This window comes from Battus philenor, unplaced genomic scaffold, assembly GCF_028537555.1.
Source record: "Battus philenor isolate CCGP_79_NKW_IND1 unplaced genomic scaffold, ilBatPhil1.0.hap1 SCAF_27, whole genome shotgun sequence".
NCBI classification, from domain to species: domain Eukaryota; kingdom Metazoa; phylum Arthropoda; class Insecta; order Lepidoptera; family Papilionidae; genus Battus; species Battus philenor.
This window is the reverse complement of record NW_027181690.1, coordinates 1,457,772-1,479,017: the sequence shown is the minus strand read 5'-3', so window position 1 is coordinate 1,479,017 and position 21,246 is coordinate 1,457,772. Positions and strand designations below refer to the sequence as shown.

The 21,246-nt window shown below is 34.8% G+C and overlaps 1 protein-coding gene across 1 annotated transcript in view; it reads left to right on the top strand.

The window, feature by feature from the left end:
• Window positions 1-11,817, top strand: part of LOC137925651 (snake venom 5'-nucleotidase) — a 28,599-nt gene extending 16,782 nt beyond the window's left edge. Inside the window, exons 5-15 of the mRNA XM_068769125.1 lie at window positions 1,121-1,287; window positions 2,929-3,027; window positions 4,328-4,450; window positions 4,705-4,870; window positions 6,390-6,568; window positions 7,339-7,494; window positions 7,967-8,146; window positions 9,455-9,579; window positions 9,998-10,102; window positions 10,272-10,368; window positions 11,577-11,817. Of these exons, the coding sequence (XP_068625226.1) occupies window positions 1,121-1,287; window positions 2,929-3,027; window positions 4,328-4,450; window positions 4,705-4,870; window positions 6,390-6,568; window positions 7,339-7,494; window positions 7,967-8,146; window positions 9,455-9,579; window positions 9,998-10,102; window positions 10,272-10,368; window positions 11,577-11,660 (1,481 nt within the window). The 3' untranslated portion in view covers window positions 11,661-11,817. The remainder of the gene's footprint in view (window positions 1-1,120; window positions 1,288-2,928; window positions 3,028-4,327; window positions 4,451-4,704; window positions 4,871-6,389; window positions 6,569-7,338; window positions 7,495-7,966; window positions 8,147-9,454; window positions 9,580-9,997; window positions 10,103-10,271; window positions 10,369-11,576) is intronic.
• Window positions 11,818-21,246: the final 9,429 nt, after the last annotated feature.

Here is a 21,246-nt window from a genome sequence, read left to right as displayed (position 1 = left end):
TCAGATCCTCGTGTCTCGAGGTAATTAAATTTATCAAAGGTGTTCTAAGTTGTCAACTAGTGAGACTAATGGGAGAAACTAATGCTAAGTTACATAGTCATCAGTTTTCGTGTTTATAGCTTTTACACTTATGGCCAATCATCCTGTAGATATATAGATTTGAGATCCTCGTGTCTCGAGGTAATTAAATTTATCAAAGGTGTTCTAAGTTGTCCACTAGTGAGATTAATGGGAGAAACTAATTTTTAGTTACATAGTCATCAGTTTTCATGTTTAAGGGTTTTATACCAATAACCAACCAACCTGTAGATTTAAAGGTTTGAGATCCTCGTGTCTCGAGGTAATTAAATTTATCAAAGGTGTTCTAAGTTATCCACCGGTGAGATCAATGGGAGAAACTAATGCTAAGTTACATTGTCACCAGTTTTCATGTTTTTGCATCTCAGCTTTGACATCAATAACTAATCATCCTGTAAATATATCGATTTGAGATCCTCGTGTCTCGAAGTAAGTCAATTCAGCAAAGCTGTTCTAAGTTGTCCACCATTGATATCAATGAGAGAAACTAATGTTAAGTTACATTGTCATCAGTTTTCGTGTCTAAAACTTTTACACTTATGGCCAATCATTCTGTAGATATATCGATTTGAGATCCTCGTGTCTCGAGGTAAGTCAATTTATCAAAGGTGTTCTAAGTTATCCACTAGTGAGATTAATAGAAGAAACTAATGCAAAGTTACATTGTCATCAGTTTTCGTGTTTATAGCTTTTACACTTATGGTCAATCTTTCTGTAGATATATCTATTTGAGATCCTCGTGTCTCGAGGTAAGACAGTTCAGCAAAGCTGTTCTAAGTTGTCCACCACTGATATCAATGAGAGAAACTAATGCTAAGTTACATTGTCATCAGTTTTCGTGTCTAAAACTTTTACACTTATGGCCAATCATTCTGTAGATATATCGATTTGAGATTCTCGTGTCTCGAGGTAAGTCAGTTTATCAAAGGTGTTCTAAGTTGTCCACTGGTGAGATTAATAGGAAAAACTAATTTTAAGTTACGTTGTCTGATACTCCTGTACTCTACTGATCATCCTGTATATCATTTCTTTGTAATATCAGATTTCGGTCTAGAAGTACTGTCAGGACTGGTGGCCCAGTGCAGCTTTCCCTGGCTGATGTCCAACGTGATCGACAACGAGACGGGACGACCTCTCGGTGATGGAAAGATAACACACGCTCTTCTCTGCAACGGACACAAAATAGGTCTTATAGGCCTTGTTGAACAGGTACATACGTCTGAGTGTACGCATATAGCAAGTGGCGCAAAAGTAATGTCATTGTTTGAACGCGCCTTAATTTTTACAAATGGCGCCAAATGTCAGTGCTTTGATATATATGATGTAGATATATAGATATACACTATCGCTTGTTGACAACTAATTGTCTATATATTATCTAATATACGCAAAGCCTTTGATATGTCTCGCTGAAGCGATGACGAGGTCTGCGATAGTTCATGCTAAATGAAACCTTATTCACTGTTGATTTAAATTTTCTTTGCTTGTTATTTTTAAATTAAAAGTATCGGACATAAGCAATCTAACCCACATATCGAAATCTGATTTTAAAAAGTTTATTTTTTATCAACTATTTCTATTTATATTACGTAATGACAAAAACGCTGCATATTGTTCTCCGTATTTAATTTTTGGGCACCTACCAAAAACTACTGTGTAAAATCAATTGAAATAATTCACACACAGGCCTTGCTATATCAGCTGTCAAAACATATAATAAAAATGCGACTTATGTGTGAAGTTAGCTATGAAAAAATATAATTAAACCTCTGTCAGAAAAAAACGAAATTACTTTCCGAACAACACAATATTTGTATACTATGATAAGATTGCTATATGTCTTTGATATGTTCTAAAATATTTCATTTAAATAAAGATATGGAATCATAGTGTAGAAACTAAATATTGACACTACACTAGCTATTGGATCGAATTACATATACAGCCTCCTTAAATAAAATTATAGCAGCGCTCCTCACAGCCTGCGTTGAACGGTGTCTCTGCGACAGTAACGCTCTCTTCTATAAGCGATGTCCGCTTCAACTTTTTTCAGTATTACCCTACATTTATCATCACTTGCAGAAGTATCATAAACAATAGTAAATGATAAAACTATACAATTTCATAGGCACTTGGTTCTTATTTCTGATCAACAATATATCCACCTTAGTTATAACTTAGCAGATTTTCTTAATATTACATTTATATTCATACCACTTGACTTTTAAGACCCAAGGATACCAACAGAAAAAACTGAACAAGCGTTCGAAAATTAAAAAAATTACCTAAACATTCACATACCAATGATTACGTTGCGTTCAAAATTGTTGCCACTATTTTTTTTTTAATTCTGATGTATCTCTACAGATACATTAACAAGAAAAGGGTTAACAACAACCTTTTGCCATCTAGTAAACAAATTTTCAACGCCGGAGTGTTAAAAATCAATCGGTTTTTCTATAAAATACTAGCTGATCCCGCAAACGAGTTTTGCAAATAAAAATTGATATTTTAATTTACAAATAAAAAATAAGGGTTGATCGTAGAGGGGTGAAAATTTATGGTTGTATGTATTCTTGTATGCTGTATTATTAAAAAAATAAAATTTTTTTTTAAGTGTGAACAACCTTTATCACTTAGGGGTATAGAAAATAGATAGTAGCCGATTCTCAGACCTACTGAATACGCATATTAAATTTGGTAAAAATCAGTCAAGCCGTTTCAGAGGAGTTCAAGTTCGAACACCGTGACACGAGAATTTTATATATTAGATGTCGACAGAAACGACATTACTTTCCTGTACTCCTAATAGAATGTAAATAACTGGATATAACAAAATAAATATTCCAGGAATGGCTGGATACGCTAGCAACAATCAATCCTGAGGAAGTTACCTTTATCGACTTCCTGCAAGCTGGTACCAAGCTGGCATCGCAATTAAAACAAGAGGTAAATATTCTTCCTTTCTTCTTAACTGTGCTCTTTATTAGATTAGTTGTGGAGGTTCTCTGTGTTTGGCACTAATCAGTATAATATACCTCCTGAAGATGCCCCGTGGAGGGGTGAAACACGTGTTGAGTGGTTTGGCGGTGGCGGTTGTGTGATTCGCATTGTTTGCCGCATACGCATTTTTTAGCGGGCTGGCGGGCGGTGCACTTTGTTGCACGACTACTGCATGTGCGGAAGTGGCTAAATATTGTTCCTTTTCTTACTTAGTTGTGGAGGTGGTTGAATGGCCTTTTTTTAATTTTCCCGCCATTTCTCTATCCCGTGACGTCATCAATTACATATATCAAGTAATAGAGCACAGAGGCGTCAATATTTCAGCCTGACCTGATCACCCTATAGATTGACAATGTGATTTGTTGGAAGTGCCTTTCATCCAGAGTAAGTGAATGCTCTACACTGCATTGGTGAGTCAGTGGAACTCCAGAACCTTCCTTCTGTCTCCTTCCACTTGCCAATCAGCTGGACTAAGTTCGTTACTTTCGTTCATCTAAAAAATCGAGGATCTCCTCATTTAAATTACTTCATGGTCATCATTTCGAACATGTCTTAAGGTGTTGTTGTCTTTGGTCCATGTTCACTACTGGACAAAGAGGCTCTTTCCCAGCCTCTTATACGTATGCTTCCTGCCCACTATTACTTCAACTTGCCAATCTGCTGATCTACATCGGTTAGTTTCGTCCGTCTACGAGAACGTATAAGGAATATGTATCTCCTCATTAAAAGTCATGGTCATCATGCATCTATATGTTCACTGCTGGACAAAGAACTTCCCTATAGATTTCCAATATGCCAGATAGAGGTCTTCATCCAGGCTCTTCCGAGGTTCTTAGCTCTTCTGTTCACCTCATGAGTAAACGTCATGCGCTTGTATACTATTGACTCCACTTCAGAACCATAAGGCCCTATCGGCCATAAGTTCTAGGCGCTATGAAACCTGACTACTACAACTTGCTGATTCTCTGAGCTATGTGGATTAACTTCCAAATCTTGAGCATAGCCCTCACCGTGGCTCTGGCTGGCTTTACTAATGAGACCAGAAATAAGAGTTTAACTTTCTGTGCTATGGTCATCACTGGTTATCCTTCATCATATCAGCTGATAGACGCCCAGTGCATGGTATAGGCCCAAAGATCACCACGCTGTTCGCATCCAGCAATTTCCTGGGACCTTGACTTTTTCGTTGATCCACCTAGTGGGGGGAACCCCAGAAAAACCTTTTTAATTAAGAATCTTGTTCCAGGGTTGCGAGTACGTGATAGCTCTGACGCATATGAGGACCCCAAACGACATTAAGCTAGCTGAGGGATGCACGGAAATCGACCTGATCCTTGGTGGGCACGATCATGTTTATGAAGTCTTAGAGGTATGCGGTAAACCTTATCTTCACCAGTCATATCACTTGTATAGTATATACGGCGAGACAGGGGCAATATATCCCCCCACCCTTTGCCGCACTTTTCTAACGCGCGATACAGTGGTTGCGGTAACACTCCAAATGATAGACCTTGGAAAAAAGAAGAAACCATTTATTTTTAAATACACACATTCACTTCTTTAAACCCTGTCAGACTTGCTGTTAAAATGGCCACAGATTAAATAATAAAATATTTTTTACAGATAAACAATAAGTATATAGTGAAGAGTGGAACAGACTTCAGACAGTTTTCGAAGATAAACATCAACTTCGGTCCAGAAGGGCCGCGAGTGGAGATATCTGATGTTCAAGTCACCAGCAGCTTCGCTGAAGACGAGGCCTTGAAGGCCAAGGTTGAGAAGTACTCGTGTAAGTTTAATAAAAAAAATCATTACAAAATTTTCAAATAATTTAATCTATATTAATAAAAAACATTAAAAAAATATATATACATATATATATATATATATATATATATATATATATATATATATATATATATATATATATATATATATATATATATATATATATATATAGGTGGCCAAACTGAGACACGCGAGCCACATGCGACGCTTTGAACGATTAGTTTTGGCTCCGATTGATTTTCGAATTATTTCAATATTTAAATTTATATTACCTATGTCAGCTGCTGGGAAATCGAAATAAATTACTGGTGTGAATAATTATTATTATTATTCCAACAAAATTAGCGAAATCCAAACACCGATCGTAATTAACTAACCGGCGTCTTAAGTATTATTAGGAGTGCTGTCATATACGTGTGCATATATCTAACTTCAATACACATTTTTCACTTTTGTCATATAATTTAAATGAATATAATTTTTGTAAAAAAGAAATCGTTTGCGTGTTTTAAATGCGTATTAAATTGCGGCTCGCATTTCAAATTTCGAACAATAGCTCGAACTATCAAGGAGCTTGGTCACCCCTGATATATATGTTACATATACCAAAATTACCGTTTTTTTTTTTTAAATTTTTGTCAATATAACAATGACTCCGGTGGGTTGTGGCCTTCCTTTTAAATCTTTTATACCTATAATGAATCACCTGTATGTATATTGCGAAATTTTATGTCAATTTTAATAGTAAATCTGGAGTAGGTTTGGCATTTCTAGATAATTATAACCTAGAAGTCTTCAAGATAAGACTGAATGTATTTTTTTTGGGTATGTATGTACATTGTTAATCCACGACATTAGTTAAGATCATGCGAGACAGAGGTCAAATGCTTCGCCTAAAAGGGTCAATGACATCTATTTTCATCCCTATATAAAATGATCTTTAAACAGATATATCATATTTTTTTTGCCAAAAACCACTGGCTGTAGCATTGGGGATAGATAGTAAATAATAATTTTAATATGTAGTAATATGAATATGGGAAAACCGGTTACTTCTACTGTTTCATAATTATTTATTATTATTTTTGAAACTCCTTACTTATTTTATTTGTCGCCTTATAAATAATACAATGTCTATCATCATCATCATCATGTAAACCGTAATCCACTGTTGGATATCTAAATGTCATCTGTCTATCTTATAGTGGCTTTTACTCTAGAGCAGTATTTCTCAAAATTTAAAATTCATAGCCCCCCCCCCCCCCCCCTCTCCTTATGTAACATCTGTAATTTATATATCAAAGCGAAAGCGTTAAACTCGTGTCAATTCCATTTTCGAATTGCCCCTTGTGGGGCATGGGCCTCGCATTTGGAAACACTGCAATAGAACCTTAACGCCCCAGTGGCAATTTCAATAACAATTTAGATGTTAAAATGGCCGTCTTGTTCCATAATTTAATACAGGCAATTGACAAATGGTTACTGTTAAATTAATTATATATCTATTAATCAATTTCTAGCAATGATAGAAGGGAAGATGGACGAAGTTCTTGGCAAGTTCTGCGTACCTCTAGAAGGTAGATTCTCCTGCATACGTCGCGAGGAGTGCAACCTCGGCAACTGGGTTTGCGACGTTCTCTTGGCTGCCACCGGAGCTGATCTGGTCATCCTGAACTCAGGCACCTTCCGTTCCGATCAGGTAAACACCGGAACCTCTGTACTTGTCTCCATCCCTGATTTACTTCTTACTGTCCCTTCTTCCTTTTATCTCTAATTTCCCCTTTTAAAAGATGCTCTCTGCTACATACATGTAAAATTTCTTCAGGCATCAGACTGTGCAATGGTAGCTCAACGGTAGAGAACTACCACTTGTAATCGTGTGTCGCAGATTCGATTCCAGGGATACCATTTTAAATCCACACTGCGCATTAATTATATAGGATTTTCCACTGCGTACTATACGACTCTGCGATTGCCAACCCGCTTGCCAAGCGTAATTATTATGATATATCCCCCCATAGATATACTTGGAGGAAGCTCCTGTCTCATGCCGAAGGTCTTGGACTGAACCAACGATTCGAATCTACTTTGAACAACTGATGGCGTCAAAATAATAACTTTGGTTTGGTCTTTTTATGATAACATTGGACTACAGATATCTTTACCAATTAACTAAAATAAGGAGTTTGGCTGAGAGGTGATAAAGCATCCGTCATATAGCTCTGACGTTGCATCTTCATATTTCCACCTGTTTCTGTCTCTAGAAGCCTTTAGGCAGGGTCTGGTTCTAGAAACGACTGCCAAAACTACTTCTGCCGTTCCTTTGATCAAGAGGTCCAAAAATTATGTCCCACAAATGCCAATCGTCATACAAAACGGCACCAATATGCCATAATTAAATTTTTTATATAAAATTGTTTTTTTTCCTTAATCAAGTCTGATATTTTACTGAATGACATGTCGATATAGGTGCATGCGGCCGGTGATTTTACACTTCGGGATTTATCCACTATAATCCCGATGAGAGACCCCCTAGTCGTAGTTGAAGCGACGGGGTCCACTATTCTGAAGATATTAGAGAACTCTGTATCCAAGTATCCAAGCTTGGAAGGAAGGTTTCCTCAGGTGAGCAAAGTTTTTCATTGAAACTGTGGGATTATTCCCAGCGCTGGTCATGGAGATATTCAACACAAATTCAAAAGTTGAATTATGTATATTGGTTTAACTTAGTCTATATTTTTAATTTTATTTAATATTCTTTATTGTACACGCTAGAATACATTTAAATAGTTTCATAAATAATAAACAAAAAAGTACAATGGGCGGTCTTATGACACAAGGCAATCTCTTACAGACAACCATAATATGGAAAAGGAAGAAGTATAAATAATGGGTAGTTAATTTGTACAAAACATACACTGTTACTGTTTATCTTCAATAAAGTAAATAAAATAAAAATAAAATTTTTTTTGCCCACTTATGGGAATCTTGTAGAAATTTAACTTCACAAGGGATCCAGCTGAATGAGTTAAATGTTATTAGTGGTGTACGAGAAGAAGTCTGGAGAACTCCAGTTTAAATGTTCCATTTGATACAGGTGGCAGGCATTTCCTTCGCGTTCGATCCATCAAAGCCACCAGGTCAGAGAGTTGCTGAGCAGGTGGTGAAAATCGGAGACGAGTATCTTCAGCTGCAACAGAAGTACCGTCTCGCGGTGAAACAGTACCTGCACGCTGGTAACGACGGCTTCACCATGCTGCCCAGCTGTCCAGTTCTGGTAAGTAATCTGGTAGAAAATCTGCTGAAGGTTTCATCATTAATAGAAGCCCATAAAAGATCACCAGAACCGATCTTGAGTTGCCTGCATCCAGCTACTTCTAGCTACCTAGACTATGCCGTCGGTCTACCTGGTGGGGGCGCTACCTACGCCGCGTCTACCTGCTTGTGATCGACACTCGAAAACCTCTCAGTTCCAAAGGCTGCCGACTACACATTGGAGGTTTATTTTAGAAAATGTATTTATAAAAAAATTTAATACAATAAAACTTTTGAGTACAGTACCCGGCTATAAATATTGCATATCGACATTTAGAAAGAGATTATCGGTTAATTTCGGCTTCGTGACGTTTTCACAGTTGTAATTTTCCGAAATAATGAAATACGTAAACATAATGTGAACACTTTTTTATATTATTTTACCTCAACCTAAAGCCACCACTTATAGAACAATTGGTGTATTTTATACAGAGAATAAAAATAATTATCAAAAGTAGCAAATAATACTTGTTGTAACAGCTCCTAATAGATACCGGACTCTTTGTATTTCGTGCGACAGAGATAGCGCTCTACGAAGCTGAAATTAGCCAACTGTCTCTTTCCAAAGGCCGATGTGCAATATCTATCGCCGGGTAATGTAGATAGTTTCTCCTTAAAGATAAAATAAATTTATTCAATGTTTCCAACATTTAACAGAATTCTTATTAATTGACAATTTTTTTTATATTCGACTCTGCTTCGCAAGGTATTATAGTTGTGTCTTCACAAATGGCTAATTTTATCTCCATTTAAGCTTTACAAATTTGAAATGGCTTAAAATACAAATATATATTAACGGAAGTAATAAAAATAAAAAAATTAAAATCTTCATTAGAGATAAAACATCACAAGAGTGGATAAAATTTTAAATTAAAATTTTTCATTTTACTTATATTTATTTTATAAATAGCACTTGGCGAATTTAATACATACATCCTCAATTCTCTTTGCGGGGTGAAGATGAAATAAAAATATTTATTAATAATATATCAAGTGAATAAAATAAAAATACAATAGTCAATTAGAAACAAAACTGTGATACCCGGGGAGTGAAGATAAGACATGGAGGGCGATGTTTGAAGTTAATATAAAGAATGACAAGAACGAGAGATGAAAGAAGAATAATGACGCGTAAAAGAAGATGCGTAGAATTAAAGAGCAAAAGAAAAACATATTAAATATCTTTAATAAAGTACCTATCCCAAAAGTCTTATAATTCCAGAGATTTCGTGATTTATACTAATATTAATAATGTTTAACTCATGCCCAGGTGTCGGAGGACATGTGCCCAGAGGTGGGCATGGCGGTTCAGAACCACTTCGCAGCGATCAACGTGAGGACAGGAAAGTCGCGACCTTCCAAACACAGGCAATCCCTCGTCACGCTGAGTCGTCGGTGAGATGTTACTTATGTTTATTAAAGAGGGTAGAAACACAATACAGACGGGGAATCCCCGGATATTAGAAGTTATACATGATTGGTTAGGTTAGTTTTAATTATATACAATAATTCTATTAATCTTAAATACTTTTCTTTATATCAACTGAATATTTAATTTGATAAAGTTAACAATTTTATATATATATATATATATATATATATATATATATATATATATATATTCAGCCCGAGTGTCTGTTGTTTGACAGACATCAATGACCGCCTTTCTCTTTAGGGATATTACAGTCAAAATTTTTTTTTTTTTAAAAAGAGGCTTTTAACAGCGTAATTGAACCAAATGTCTTATGTTCTGAATTCGATGTTATAGTGAAATTCTAGAATATAGAACATTAATGTTGGATACAAATTGCAGACATAGCCTGGTGAAGATGCTCGATGGCAGCGAGCTGGACGGTCCACCGCCCCTTCGTAGGGCTTCATCTGCTGCTGTTGAACCAGTCAGTCATCACCATCATAGGTTAGTTTAAATTTTTTCATCGGTTTTTTTTTTGTAAAAAAATCTTTTCAATAATTACAAAGGCGTACATAAAAACATTTTTTGACATAAATGGGTCCTGGATTTCAAAAATATGGACACCCTTATTAATAATGTCCTGATTATTTCATTAAAACGGTTGTCACCCTAGGCTGACACGACGCGCATCGTTGGACGACCTGGAACAGAACGCGTGTGAGCTGGCGCCCAAAGTGGAGAACAGGATTATTGTCATCGACAAACCAGAGGTAAGGGAACTCGTATGTAATCATCACCAGACACCTACTGCAAGGTGGTGATGACCTTGTCTTACCCTTTCAACATCCAGTGACTCCCCAGGACATAGACTATGCCGTCAGTTCACCAAGCAGGTCTACCCAGGCCGTATCTATCAGCTAGTGATCACCACTCGAACACGGTTGAGTCCGAACTCATATAACTCATGTCTTATCAAAATCGCGAATAATTCTTGTAATGCTTAAAACACCACCCATAATCATTAATAACATGAAAGTAGAGACAAAATAAGACATATTTTTCCAACTGCGTTGATTTCTATCAATTAATCCAGACATATCCCAGTGGCGGTCTTGTGACTACACGATGTCAAAAATAAAATAGCGCGAGGCAATAACCTACTAGCGCCATCTATTGACGGAGAAAAAGAAGTATAAACTGGCTGTCATTTCCATACAACCATTGTATGAAATTATTTATAAAGTTAAAGCGAAAAGAAGTCTAATTTATGGAAGTGATTGCAAATCCTAATAAAAATTATTAAAATGAATTACGATTCTACCAGAGTAGTGGCTTTTTATATGCTGGTAAACACAAAGAACTGTTTTATCATATTTTCTCCAAAAACCTACTAGATGGCGCTAGTAAGGCTCATACATGTACTGATTTACCGACGTTTTGGTCTTTTTAAAAACACTATACGTGCTCCGAAAAATGAATAATTATATATCACAAAAATTGTTTCTGTCATCTTGGAACTTGAAGAGCTATTCTATTGTTTCTGAAGATGTTAATGTTGTTAGCCCTAAGGCTTTTATAGCTTCATCGGTACTGAGTTCACGGAGCGGAAGGGTCCGTGACCTAGATACTTGAAGAGCAACCTACCATCGTTTGCATATGCGAAAATTAGACGTCATATGATAGCACAATCGGCTACTAGCGCCATCTTTCGACACTGTCCAAAGTCAAAGTTTCAACATATATATATATATCATAGAATAAATATTCACTATAATATATAACCTACGATATATATATATATATGTAAATACATATATACTTGCCGGAACTATAGTTTTGGCCGACGTCAACAGATGGCGCTAGTTGTTCGTAAACCTATAAAAGCGGCACCGCGTTGTAGAGTCGAGATATATATATGTAAGTATATACATATATAACATAACGATACAGTAAATATCAAATATTTTCTTTATTCCAGAAACTTATGTCGCTCCTTGCAGAGAGGGCACGCTGGGAGTCCGATACGGTGATCAAAGAAGTTGACGATGAAAGTTCTCCGTAAACCTTCCAATGTTATATTTTAGTTTTATCAATGCAATCTCGATCCAATGGCTATAGTAATAAGGTATACTTTCGCGTAGATTTATATCGAAATATTTTATCGGATTACCCTCAATAGATAATTGTTTCTTTAACATTATATGTTGGGGTATATATGATACCTTTCTTTTTACTAGGAACTTCTGAGATTTCATCCAAAAAATATATTAATTTTTAATTTATCATATATAACGTTTCATATTTATTTTGTTAATTATTTTATATTAATATTTATTTTATGCTCTTATGAAGAGTAATCTAATATTAAGAATTATTAATTCTCATATTTAATCATCCCATTTGTTATTGGACAAAGATAATATATTACTCTTTGTATGTCAGTGAAAGGGACAGATAATGGTCGTCAATGGATTAAAATGCGTTTACATGCAGCAATTTTTTTAACAAATGAATAACTTATGTTACTTTTTATCAGTAAAATTAGGTAGCTCTAATATAGCCTGATTTTCTCGAGAAATAAATCAAGTTACAAATTCATTAAATATCAACCTACATTAATTTATACAGGGTGATTAGATATAGGTGTAGAAGCTTTGAAATTTTGAATGTTAATATCATTTGTCAGCAAAATACGTTAAACCTTTTACATCTATTTCTAATCACCCTCTATAAAGTGTTCACTTTGGAATAGGTTACATTAATTTACTATAACATATAGTTATCTAAATTTTGAAAAAATTTTTCTTACTTTATTATCATTACAATACCCGGCGATTAATATTGCACATCGTCCTTTGGAAAGAGACAATTGGCTAATTTCGTAGAGCATTATCTCTCTCCCACACTACCTCCGAAAAGTACCAGACTGTTTGAATTTCATGCGACAGAGATATCGCTCCACTTCTTCACTCTTTCCAAAGATCGATGTGCAATATTTATCGCCGGGTATTGTATGTTATTTATTTATGAAACTAATGCTTTTTGGACATGATGTACCATAATTGACAGCGAATGAGTTATATCTATATTAAATTTTAGAATTCAGATGCATGTAAACGCATTCTTAACATGTTACGATATATAAGTTGTGCATTTCATCGTTTAAACTCTGCGTTGAAAACATTGTCAAGTGAATTTAAACGCTATGGTGGTTGAATTAAAGTTTTAATCGCTTAAATATAGTCATTACGTCCGTTCGGTTGTAAAATAGGCTCATCTACCTCATTACAGTATTGCTTACGTGTTAATGTAGTGAGTTTCGTGTGAAAACGGCTTTAAACTGTAGTCTTCCTTATATTAGAGCGAGACGGCTAATGTCTGAAACAGCACACACACGTGTAATATTAAATTTGGAATTCTTTTATCGCTTTATTTTATACTTAAGGCCTAAGTTTTCAATGGGGCGGTACCGCCTTTTAGCGTTTGAGGGGCAGTAGTGGAACAATTTACTTATTTATTACTCTATTTTACACTATCATCACTTAAAGCGTTAATTCCTAATGGGGCGATACCGCCCTTTGGCGTTTGAATTGCAATAGTGGAACATTTTATTTATTTATCACTATTTTGCACTTTTCGTAACCTACGGCATTATTTATTTACGGGGCGGTACCGCCTTTTAGTGGGCACTTGAAGAGCAGTAGCAGAATATTTAATGAATAATATTTATCGCGCAATGGTGCACTTTCTATCACATAAAGCATAGGTTATAAATAAGGCGATGCCGCCCTCTAGCGAGCGTTTGTGGTACTATAGGTGATTGGTTGGTTTTTCCAATAGCTGTTTGCAAATGATAACTTGTCTTTTCAACTTTAACAAAGCCATTTTTCCTTTAACCACTTCGGTACGAGCGTCGAGTATAGTCGTCGGCCACAGGTGAATGAGCACAGCCGGCTCTTACCTGCCGTGACACTGAGCGCTTCTTACTAACACACTTGTGATGAATGTTTTACATTACAAGTTGGTACAAATACGCATTACGTTCACCTAATGTTATTATATTAACTGTATTGCAGAGATAGGTTAAAATTTCTTGGTTGACGATTAAACTCGACACTCGGCCATGCGCGTTCATGTTACAGCCGTCGACTATACTCGACGCTCGGCTATGCCTATGGTTTTGTGACCGACAAATCTCGTATCAAAGTGGGTAATATTTAATAACATTTTATATGATTTTGAAATACAAAATCCTAACCAACATCAGTTTAACATTTATCAGTGATGTCTAATCACAGTTAAAACTACTTTCTGTGATAAAAAGTAAGGTGAAATTGTCTTTTAAAACCGACAACGAACACGTCTGAAAAAATTAAAAATTAAGGTTCTTTAAAATCGTCGATTTACAATTTGAGACCTCGTTGATAGTGTCGGAATTTCATTCGGCTCATCCCAAACCATTTTGAAACATATTTTGTGTTTCAAAAATGAACCTTGGTACTTTAAACCTGGCTGATAGTCCACCTTGAGGGTGTACATCAAGCGCTTGCTGCATGATCTCCCCATAGAAACTTAAGGCCTCGACTGCCATTTCGTTCTACGCGTTATGTAGCCCGCCCAATGCCACTTCAAGTTGTTAATCCTCTGGTATATGTCGATTATTTTTGTACCTCACCAACCAACTATACCCACATATACTTTAGATATATATGCATTTGTATATCTCCAGTTATAATATTTGATATAGTTATTAACAATGTGCTTCTATTTCAAATTTAATTTCATATTAGATTCGCACTTTATTTGTTATATACCAAAGTAAAGTCTCATGGGTGATTGGTAATAAAGTTAAAAAGGGGTGAATGTATATCTCATTTATCAGATAAAAAGTCTTAAAGTTTTGACACATATTTCCTGTTAATATAATCATTCTGAAATATGTTATTTTTTTTCTGATCAAATTCAACAGGCCAATGTCATATAGTATAGTATAATTATTAATTTTTATGTGTAATAATTACGTTATCTATGGGATGCTCAATGAAAAAACACTAGAATTCACTTCTAAAATTTTAATTAATACAACTAATTAAATGTCTTCCTAACCACACATTTATAGTCATCTGTCAATGTCAATCTATCCGTCTTTCTATACTAATGTTGCCATTTTTCTCCCGCGTATATTACACATTAAATGAAGTCAAATGAACTATACATTCATCTATTTAAAGATTCTATATCTATATCCAATCAACCTGTATATATAGTGATTATTTTTTTCTAAAAAACATTCATATATATACTCGATGAGTCTGATAAAAAAGACACCAATTTTTTATCGTTAATTTTTTATCGTTCAATCACAGCGACCATTTTGAATTGTTTATGTCGTTGTAGTGTAATCCGAACAAATTATCATAAATAATTTAGAAAATTAATATTATTATGACATTAGTATATTTAAAAAGGTAACTTGCGTATATTTAAAGATTTTTTAACATTTAAACATTCGCTTAACCTTTATGAGATATCTAATATAGATATACTCTGTGGAAGAATTTTTCGCGGGAAACTCGTATGACAGTTCTGTGTTACCAATAGCGTAGATACAATGAAGCAACCGAAAACATTTCAAGCCAAAAAAATATTTACTATTCATATTAATGTAATAAGAAATTTTCAATATTTTTTTGTTTATTATTATTTTATATATTTAACTTACCACTAGTTTTTAACGATCATCATAGTAACGCCATCTATTGGTATCTGAACAGAAACAGTTTAAAGAATAAAGGGAAAACCCCTGTTTAGTTATAGTTTTACAAGTATTCTATGTATATCGTTTTTATAAACAGGATTTATAAAAGAAATGGCCTAAAAAATTTAGTTTTGCGACTATGTTGTACGAAATAATCGACACGGCCTATTGAAGTGTGTTTTATTATAAAATAATTAAGAATTTTTATGAAATATCACAATAGAAATACAACATAGACAAATAGTTGATTTAAAAAAATATAAGCACTATAGTTTAGTCTAATTTATGGCGCATATTACCGTGGTATGTAATGTTGGCGCTAAATACCGATGTACCATATATTTCAATTTACTAACAATAAATATGACCACTAGCGAATGTTAGTTTATCCCAAATATATTTGCACCAATATTTATATTAGTACATAACGCGGTAATAGGTGCTTTTATATTATACAGGATATTTGGTTGTAAGTTTAACTTCATAGTGGCTTACATAGCTCGCTTGTTAGAATTTTTTCAAGCTTTTGCAATGAACCTATATGAAGTGATTACTCTGAAATATTTTGTATATCTAATAGATATAAAAGTATATACCTCGCGGAAGTCTATACTAACTAAGGGACTAATATAAAAGTACTACAGCCCGGCGGGCTAGCGGGCAGTGTACTTCATTGCACGACTACTGCTGCACAGGTGAAGTAGCTATATATTAGTCCCTTTCTTAGTCTTTTTTTTTCTATTTCACTGAGACAGTCTAAATTCTGGCTGTACAAGGTCTGTATGGCCAGGTAAAAATAATTAATTTTAATTTGAAGTAGTCCATATTTTGAAACTACTTTTTTTTACTTTACTATCATGACGTTATTTAATATTTATTATAAGATTGACAGTAATCAAGAAGTGGCAATGTAGAAGTCCCCTCAAGGAGGCCATTGAGCCTAGCGGTAGAGCCTTCGTGGTAGCGATCTAAGAGCTAGGTTACCTACAAATCAGGTACTATAGTAGTAGGTATACCTGAACCAAGGCACCCTGGAATCCCACGAGCTTCCAGGTCTTAGGTTAAGCGCTCTCTGCGCTAAATCACCTCAAACCCGCAGAATCATCAAATGATATTTCAACAGCAGTGACAATCTAGTCCAAACACATCACCTTGTGATGGAAGTCTACCTACTCCTACCCTTACAAGAAGTTCTCTTGGAAGCTTCCTAAGCATTTCAATTTTAACGTTCCTGATCACAGCAGCGTATGGAATTGTAGATTCCTTATTAAAACTCAGATATTAGGAATCTACTTTATTTTAAGGAAACACAAATTATACATAAAACGTAAATTAGCATTGACACGTAAAACGAAGTGACTTAGCAAAAGTCATGTCAAAAACGAAAGAGGCCAGGCGCCCACAGAATAATCTAGGGTTTTTATTTCCTGAGAAATATAACCCAAGTCTCTTCAGGGTAAGAGTTAATATGTACTTAGTATTCTTGCTTCATCTTCGGCCATATTGTCGCTTTCCAACAGACTAGTTAGTGTTCAAAAGACTTGTAAGCGAAAAACTTTAAAATTACCCTCTTTAAAGCTCTACTACAATCATCCTGTATATAAAAGTAAATGTATCCATTTTACAATAATTAATTTTTGTATTAAACTTGATTTTTAAGTTTTGTTTTAATTGTCTAGGCCTCATATTGCAACTTAGCTGTTAAAAAAGCTTCACAGTGCCTTCTAGCAACATTATGATTTTTATTAAAATAGTTTTAATATATTAAGCGCATGTTTAACTTAATAAGCGGTGATATTGCTTTCACGCAAAATGTAGTGTGTATATATCATATTATATGAAATATTCAATTACGCTTTTAAAATAATACTTGAATTACACTTAATAAAACGTTTTTTATCTGTATAATTTGAAATAACATTTGACAGATGTATCTGTAAGCCGCCATTTTGATTTGAAACTACGTCATCCATTTTGTATTTGAACTATGCATTTACAAATCGCATGAACTATACAGAAACTGCCAGAAATGTGTCTTTTGATATAACATATCATCATTTAGGATGTCCACTGCCTAGATATTGGCCTCCCCGTATGTTTTTTATTAGAACAAGTTGGATCCAATCGCACACTGATCTTAGAACTGACCACAATAAACACAGACGAGTTTAGCTGCAATATCAGAAATGAGATCAGGAGAACCAAGATCACAGATGTAGCTCTAAGAATTGCTCATCTGAAATGGCAGTGAGTCGTTGGAACCGAAAGGTTTTAAGTGGCGACCAAGAGCCGGTACATGCTGCGTGGGTTGAACCTCCACTAGATGGATAGACGATATAGTTAAAACGTGGAGTTCTTTGGAGGAGGCTTAAGTCTGGCAGTGGATGTCCATCTGCTGAAAAAGAAGAATATTATTTAATGGAACCAGGCGTTACCTCGCGGAAGTCCATCCTATGTAAAAGGACCAATATTTAGCCACTTCCGCACATGCAGTGGTAGTCGTGCAACAAAGTGCACCGCCCGCCAGCCCGCCGATAAATGCGTATGCGGCAAACAATGCGAATCACACAATCGCCACCGCCAAATCACTCAACACGTGTTTCACCCCTCCACGAGGCACCCCCAGGAGCCATACCACACCGATTAGTGCCAAACACAGAGTCACTGTGTTTGTCAGCGGGCTGGCGGGCGGTGCACTTTATTGCACGACTACCACTGCATGTGCGGAACTGGCTAAATATTGGTCCTTTTCTTACAGAAGAATATTAGCTCTGAAGGTTAATCCAGTATTCAAAATCCAAAAGTTTATAACAATACACAAGCCTTGAACAGTGAAGCTCTCAAAACAAACTCTGCAATTAATATCTTTTAGATGCATCTTTAGGTTTTAAATATCACATTACAGTATAATTATATAGATTTATGGTACAATAAGTCCACAATATCCGTCTTATCGAACTGTTATATCTGAATCCGTTCTACGACATATTTGAAATTAGAACGCATATAGTTCATTTATGTGTAAGCAAACATGGAAGTGGCTTCAATAAGTTAAATGTTGTATATAAGCTTTTTATTACATTTCAAATAAAAATAATCTTCAACAAAGGATGGACTCTACGTGAAATTGAGTCTATATGATAATAAATCTAATTGCTGAAATGTACAGGATGATTGGTTACAGGTGTAAAATAGTAAATGTATAAATAATTTGTCAACAAAAAACTTTTACACCTATTTCTAATCATTCTGTATAAAATGATAACATCAAAATATGTAATATTGATTTATCAAAAATACCACAATAGAAATAAAGAATAGATAAATAGTTGATTTAAAAAATATGCACCATATTTTAGTCTATTTACAGCAAATATTACCGCGGTATGTAATATTGGCGCTATATACCGATGTAGTAGATATTCCAATTTACTAACAACTGTTAATTTGAAACTTATCCCAAATATATTTGCAATAATATTAATATTAGTACAAACCGCGGTAATATGTGCTTTTATATTTTACGAGATATTTGGTAAATTTAAAGGTTTTAAAGTGAAGTGATATATAGCTAACTTCTCAGCAAGCTTTTACCAATAAACTTGTATATAGTCATTCTGACATATATTTTACATTCATTTTTTTATTTGAATGAGATAGATGTAATATGTTCAGGCAGTGTACAAAGTCTTGAGGAACAGATTGTAAACAATAATTCTTCTTTATATGTAGTTATTCAAATTTTGAAAACTATAATTTCTGAAACCATTGATTTTAGATAGCCTATACCATTTAACTATTAAAACTTACACCTGTACCCAATAACTCTATGATATAGAATTAAGGGCCATTTAAGTCTCCACTTATATTTGGTAGTGTTTATTCAAAAGCCTTTTCTATAACAAGCCAACACTTAAAACCTTACAACATACCTCTTATATTTACTTTATACCAAATCAACCAAAATACTAGTTCTTAATTTTTTTAATTAATTACAATTAATATATTATAGTTTTTTAATCAAATAAATAGTGATAATTAATGTTGAGATTTTTTAAAATTAAATCTTATAAAATAGAATCCACGAGTGTTTTTATATATGCAATGCACGCCATTATATTGTAATAGCGACAATTCTTATGCTAGTTGTATTGTGAAGTTTGTGATATATTGGAATACATTGATAATTTGCTGACATTATGTGATTGTTTTTAATATATTATGTAATTAGATGGATTTTTTTTATTTTTCCTCTATTTATGTGTCAACATTTAGTTCACAATGATCCTGGTGTACTTGATTGGTCCACGGAAGATTTGACTTTATTCTACAGTGAAATTATTGAAACACTTTTTACACAATGTACGTATAAAATGGAATTAAATGCCAAAGGTATTGTCCACTAGTTAACTGTTTGGACGATGCAAAGATAAATAAATGAAGGTATATAAAACAGGTAAGTAATCATAAAAGACAAAGAAAATATAAATAAAAATGAGAATGAAAATAATAACAAAGATAAAAAAAAACATATATATACTAACGGCTGCTACGAACTTTTTATATATATAATCGTAATAATTCTGTCAGCTTGTCTATAGTGTTTTTTTTAATCTAGCTTCTGCCAGTTCGAGACGAGAGGGCACAGCCCCTGCGAAGGTAGCCAAGTCAGAGCCGAGTGCTCTAAGGACAGTTGTGTGAAGTAAACCATATAAATGTTCCATACGGAACGCCATGACAAAATGCTTGTGTATAGAAAGTTACTTGGCTATTTACTTAGTTTAAAGCAGTATTTCCCAACGTGAGGTCAATGTCCCACAGGAGGGCAATTTGACTGTTAAGAGGGGCATTTATAAAAAAAGTAGTAAGCATAAAAGGTTGGTTCAGGAAAGATTTGTACTGATCTAAATCAGCTACACATGAATATCATAGCTCATTCGCAGCCGTAGACCTGGAAGCCCAAAGATATACCACACCCTTCACCAACCCTGATAACAAGTCCCCAGCGAAAGATTCGAATTGCGTATATTGCAATTTGCGTACATATTTCATTACACAGAAGAAATCGTAAATATCTAATTTGTTTGCTTTTTATTAATATCTAAATTATCAGAAAAATTGTTGTTTATGAATGTAGGTAGGCAATGTTAGAGACAATACCTAACGAGCTGGAGTACAAAAATTAAAACGCTTGGATGAAATATAGATACAGTTTATTTTAAAAAACAACGCCGTAATAAATTATTCGTCAAGCGAATAAATTAATTTTTACATTAATTATTTCGCTACATATTCCCCCCACTAGACCGTGACTACGTTCGATAAATTTACAGTAAATGGATTATTTTTCCACTTCGGGTGGTGAAACGCACTCTTGGAGATTTAAGCGCTGGTTCCGAAGTGGTTGTCGGTTGTAACTCCTGGTTATCAGTATTTGGTGGCTGAAGTGTAGTAGTGGCAGTTACAGATGATTCTTTAGCTATGTAGGCTGGCTTCAGCCTGTCTACTGTGACATTTATCTTTGTTCCTCTGACGTCAATGGTGAAGAACTTTGGCTGTCTGGCGATTACCAAGTACGGTCCAGCGTATGGTGGTTCCAATGGTGTTCTCTTATGATCTTGCCGTACAAATACGTGTAAAGAATGTTGCAGATCTCATGGAATGTAGAATGGAGAAATTGAGTGCCAAGATGTTGCTTTGGGTGTCAATCGATGGATTTGGGCTCGAAGGCGCGTGACGAATTGGGTGATGTCGTCACTGCTGAAGTCGTCCTTCGGTGATAGCAACTGTCCAGGCAGACCACAGACGAAGTGTTTCGCCGTAGACCAATTCAGCGGCAGATGTTTGGATATCTCTCCATTCACTGCGAATTCCGAGCATCACCAAGAGA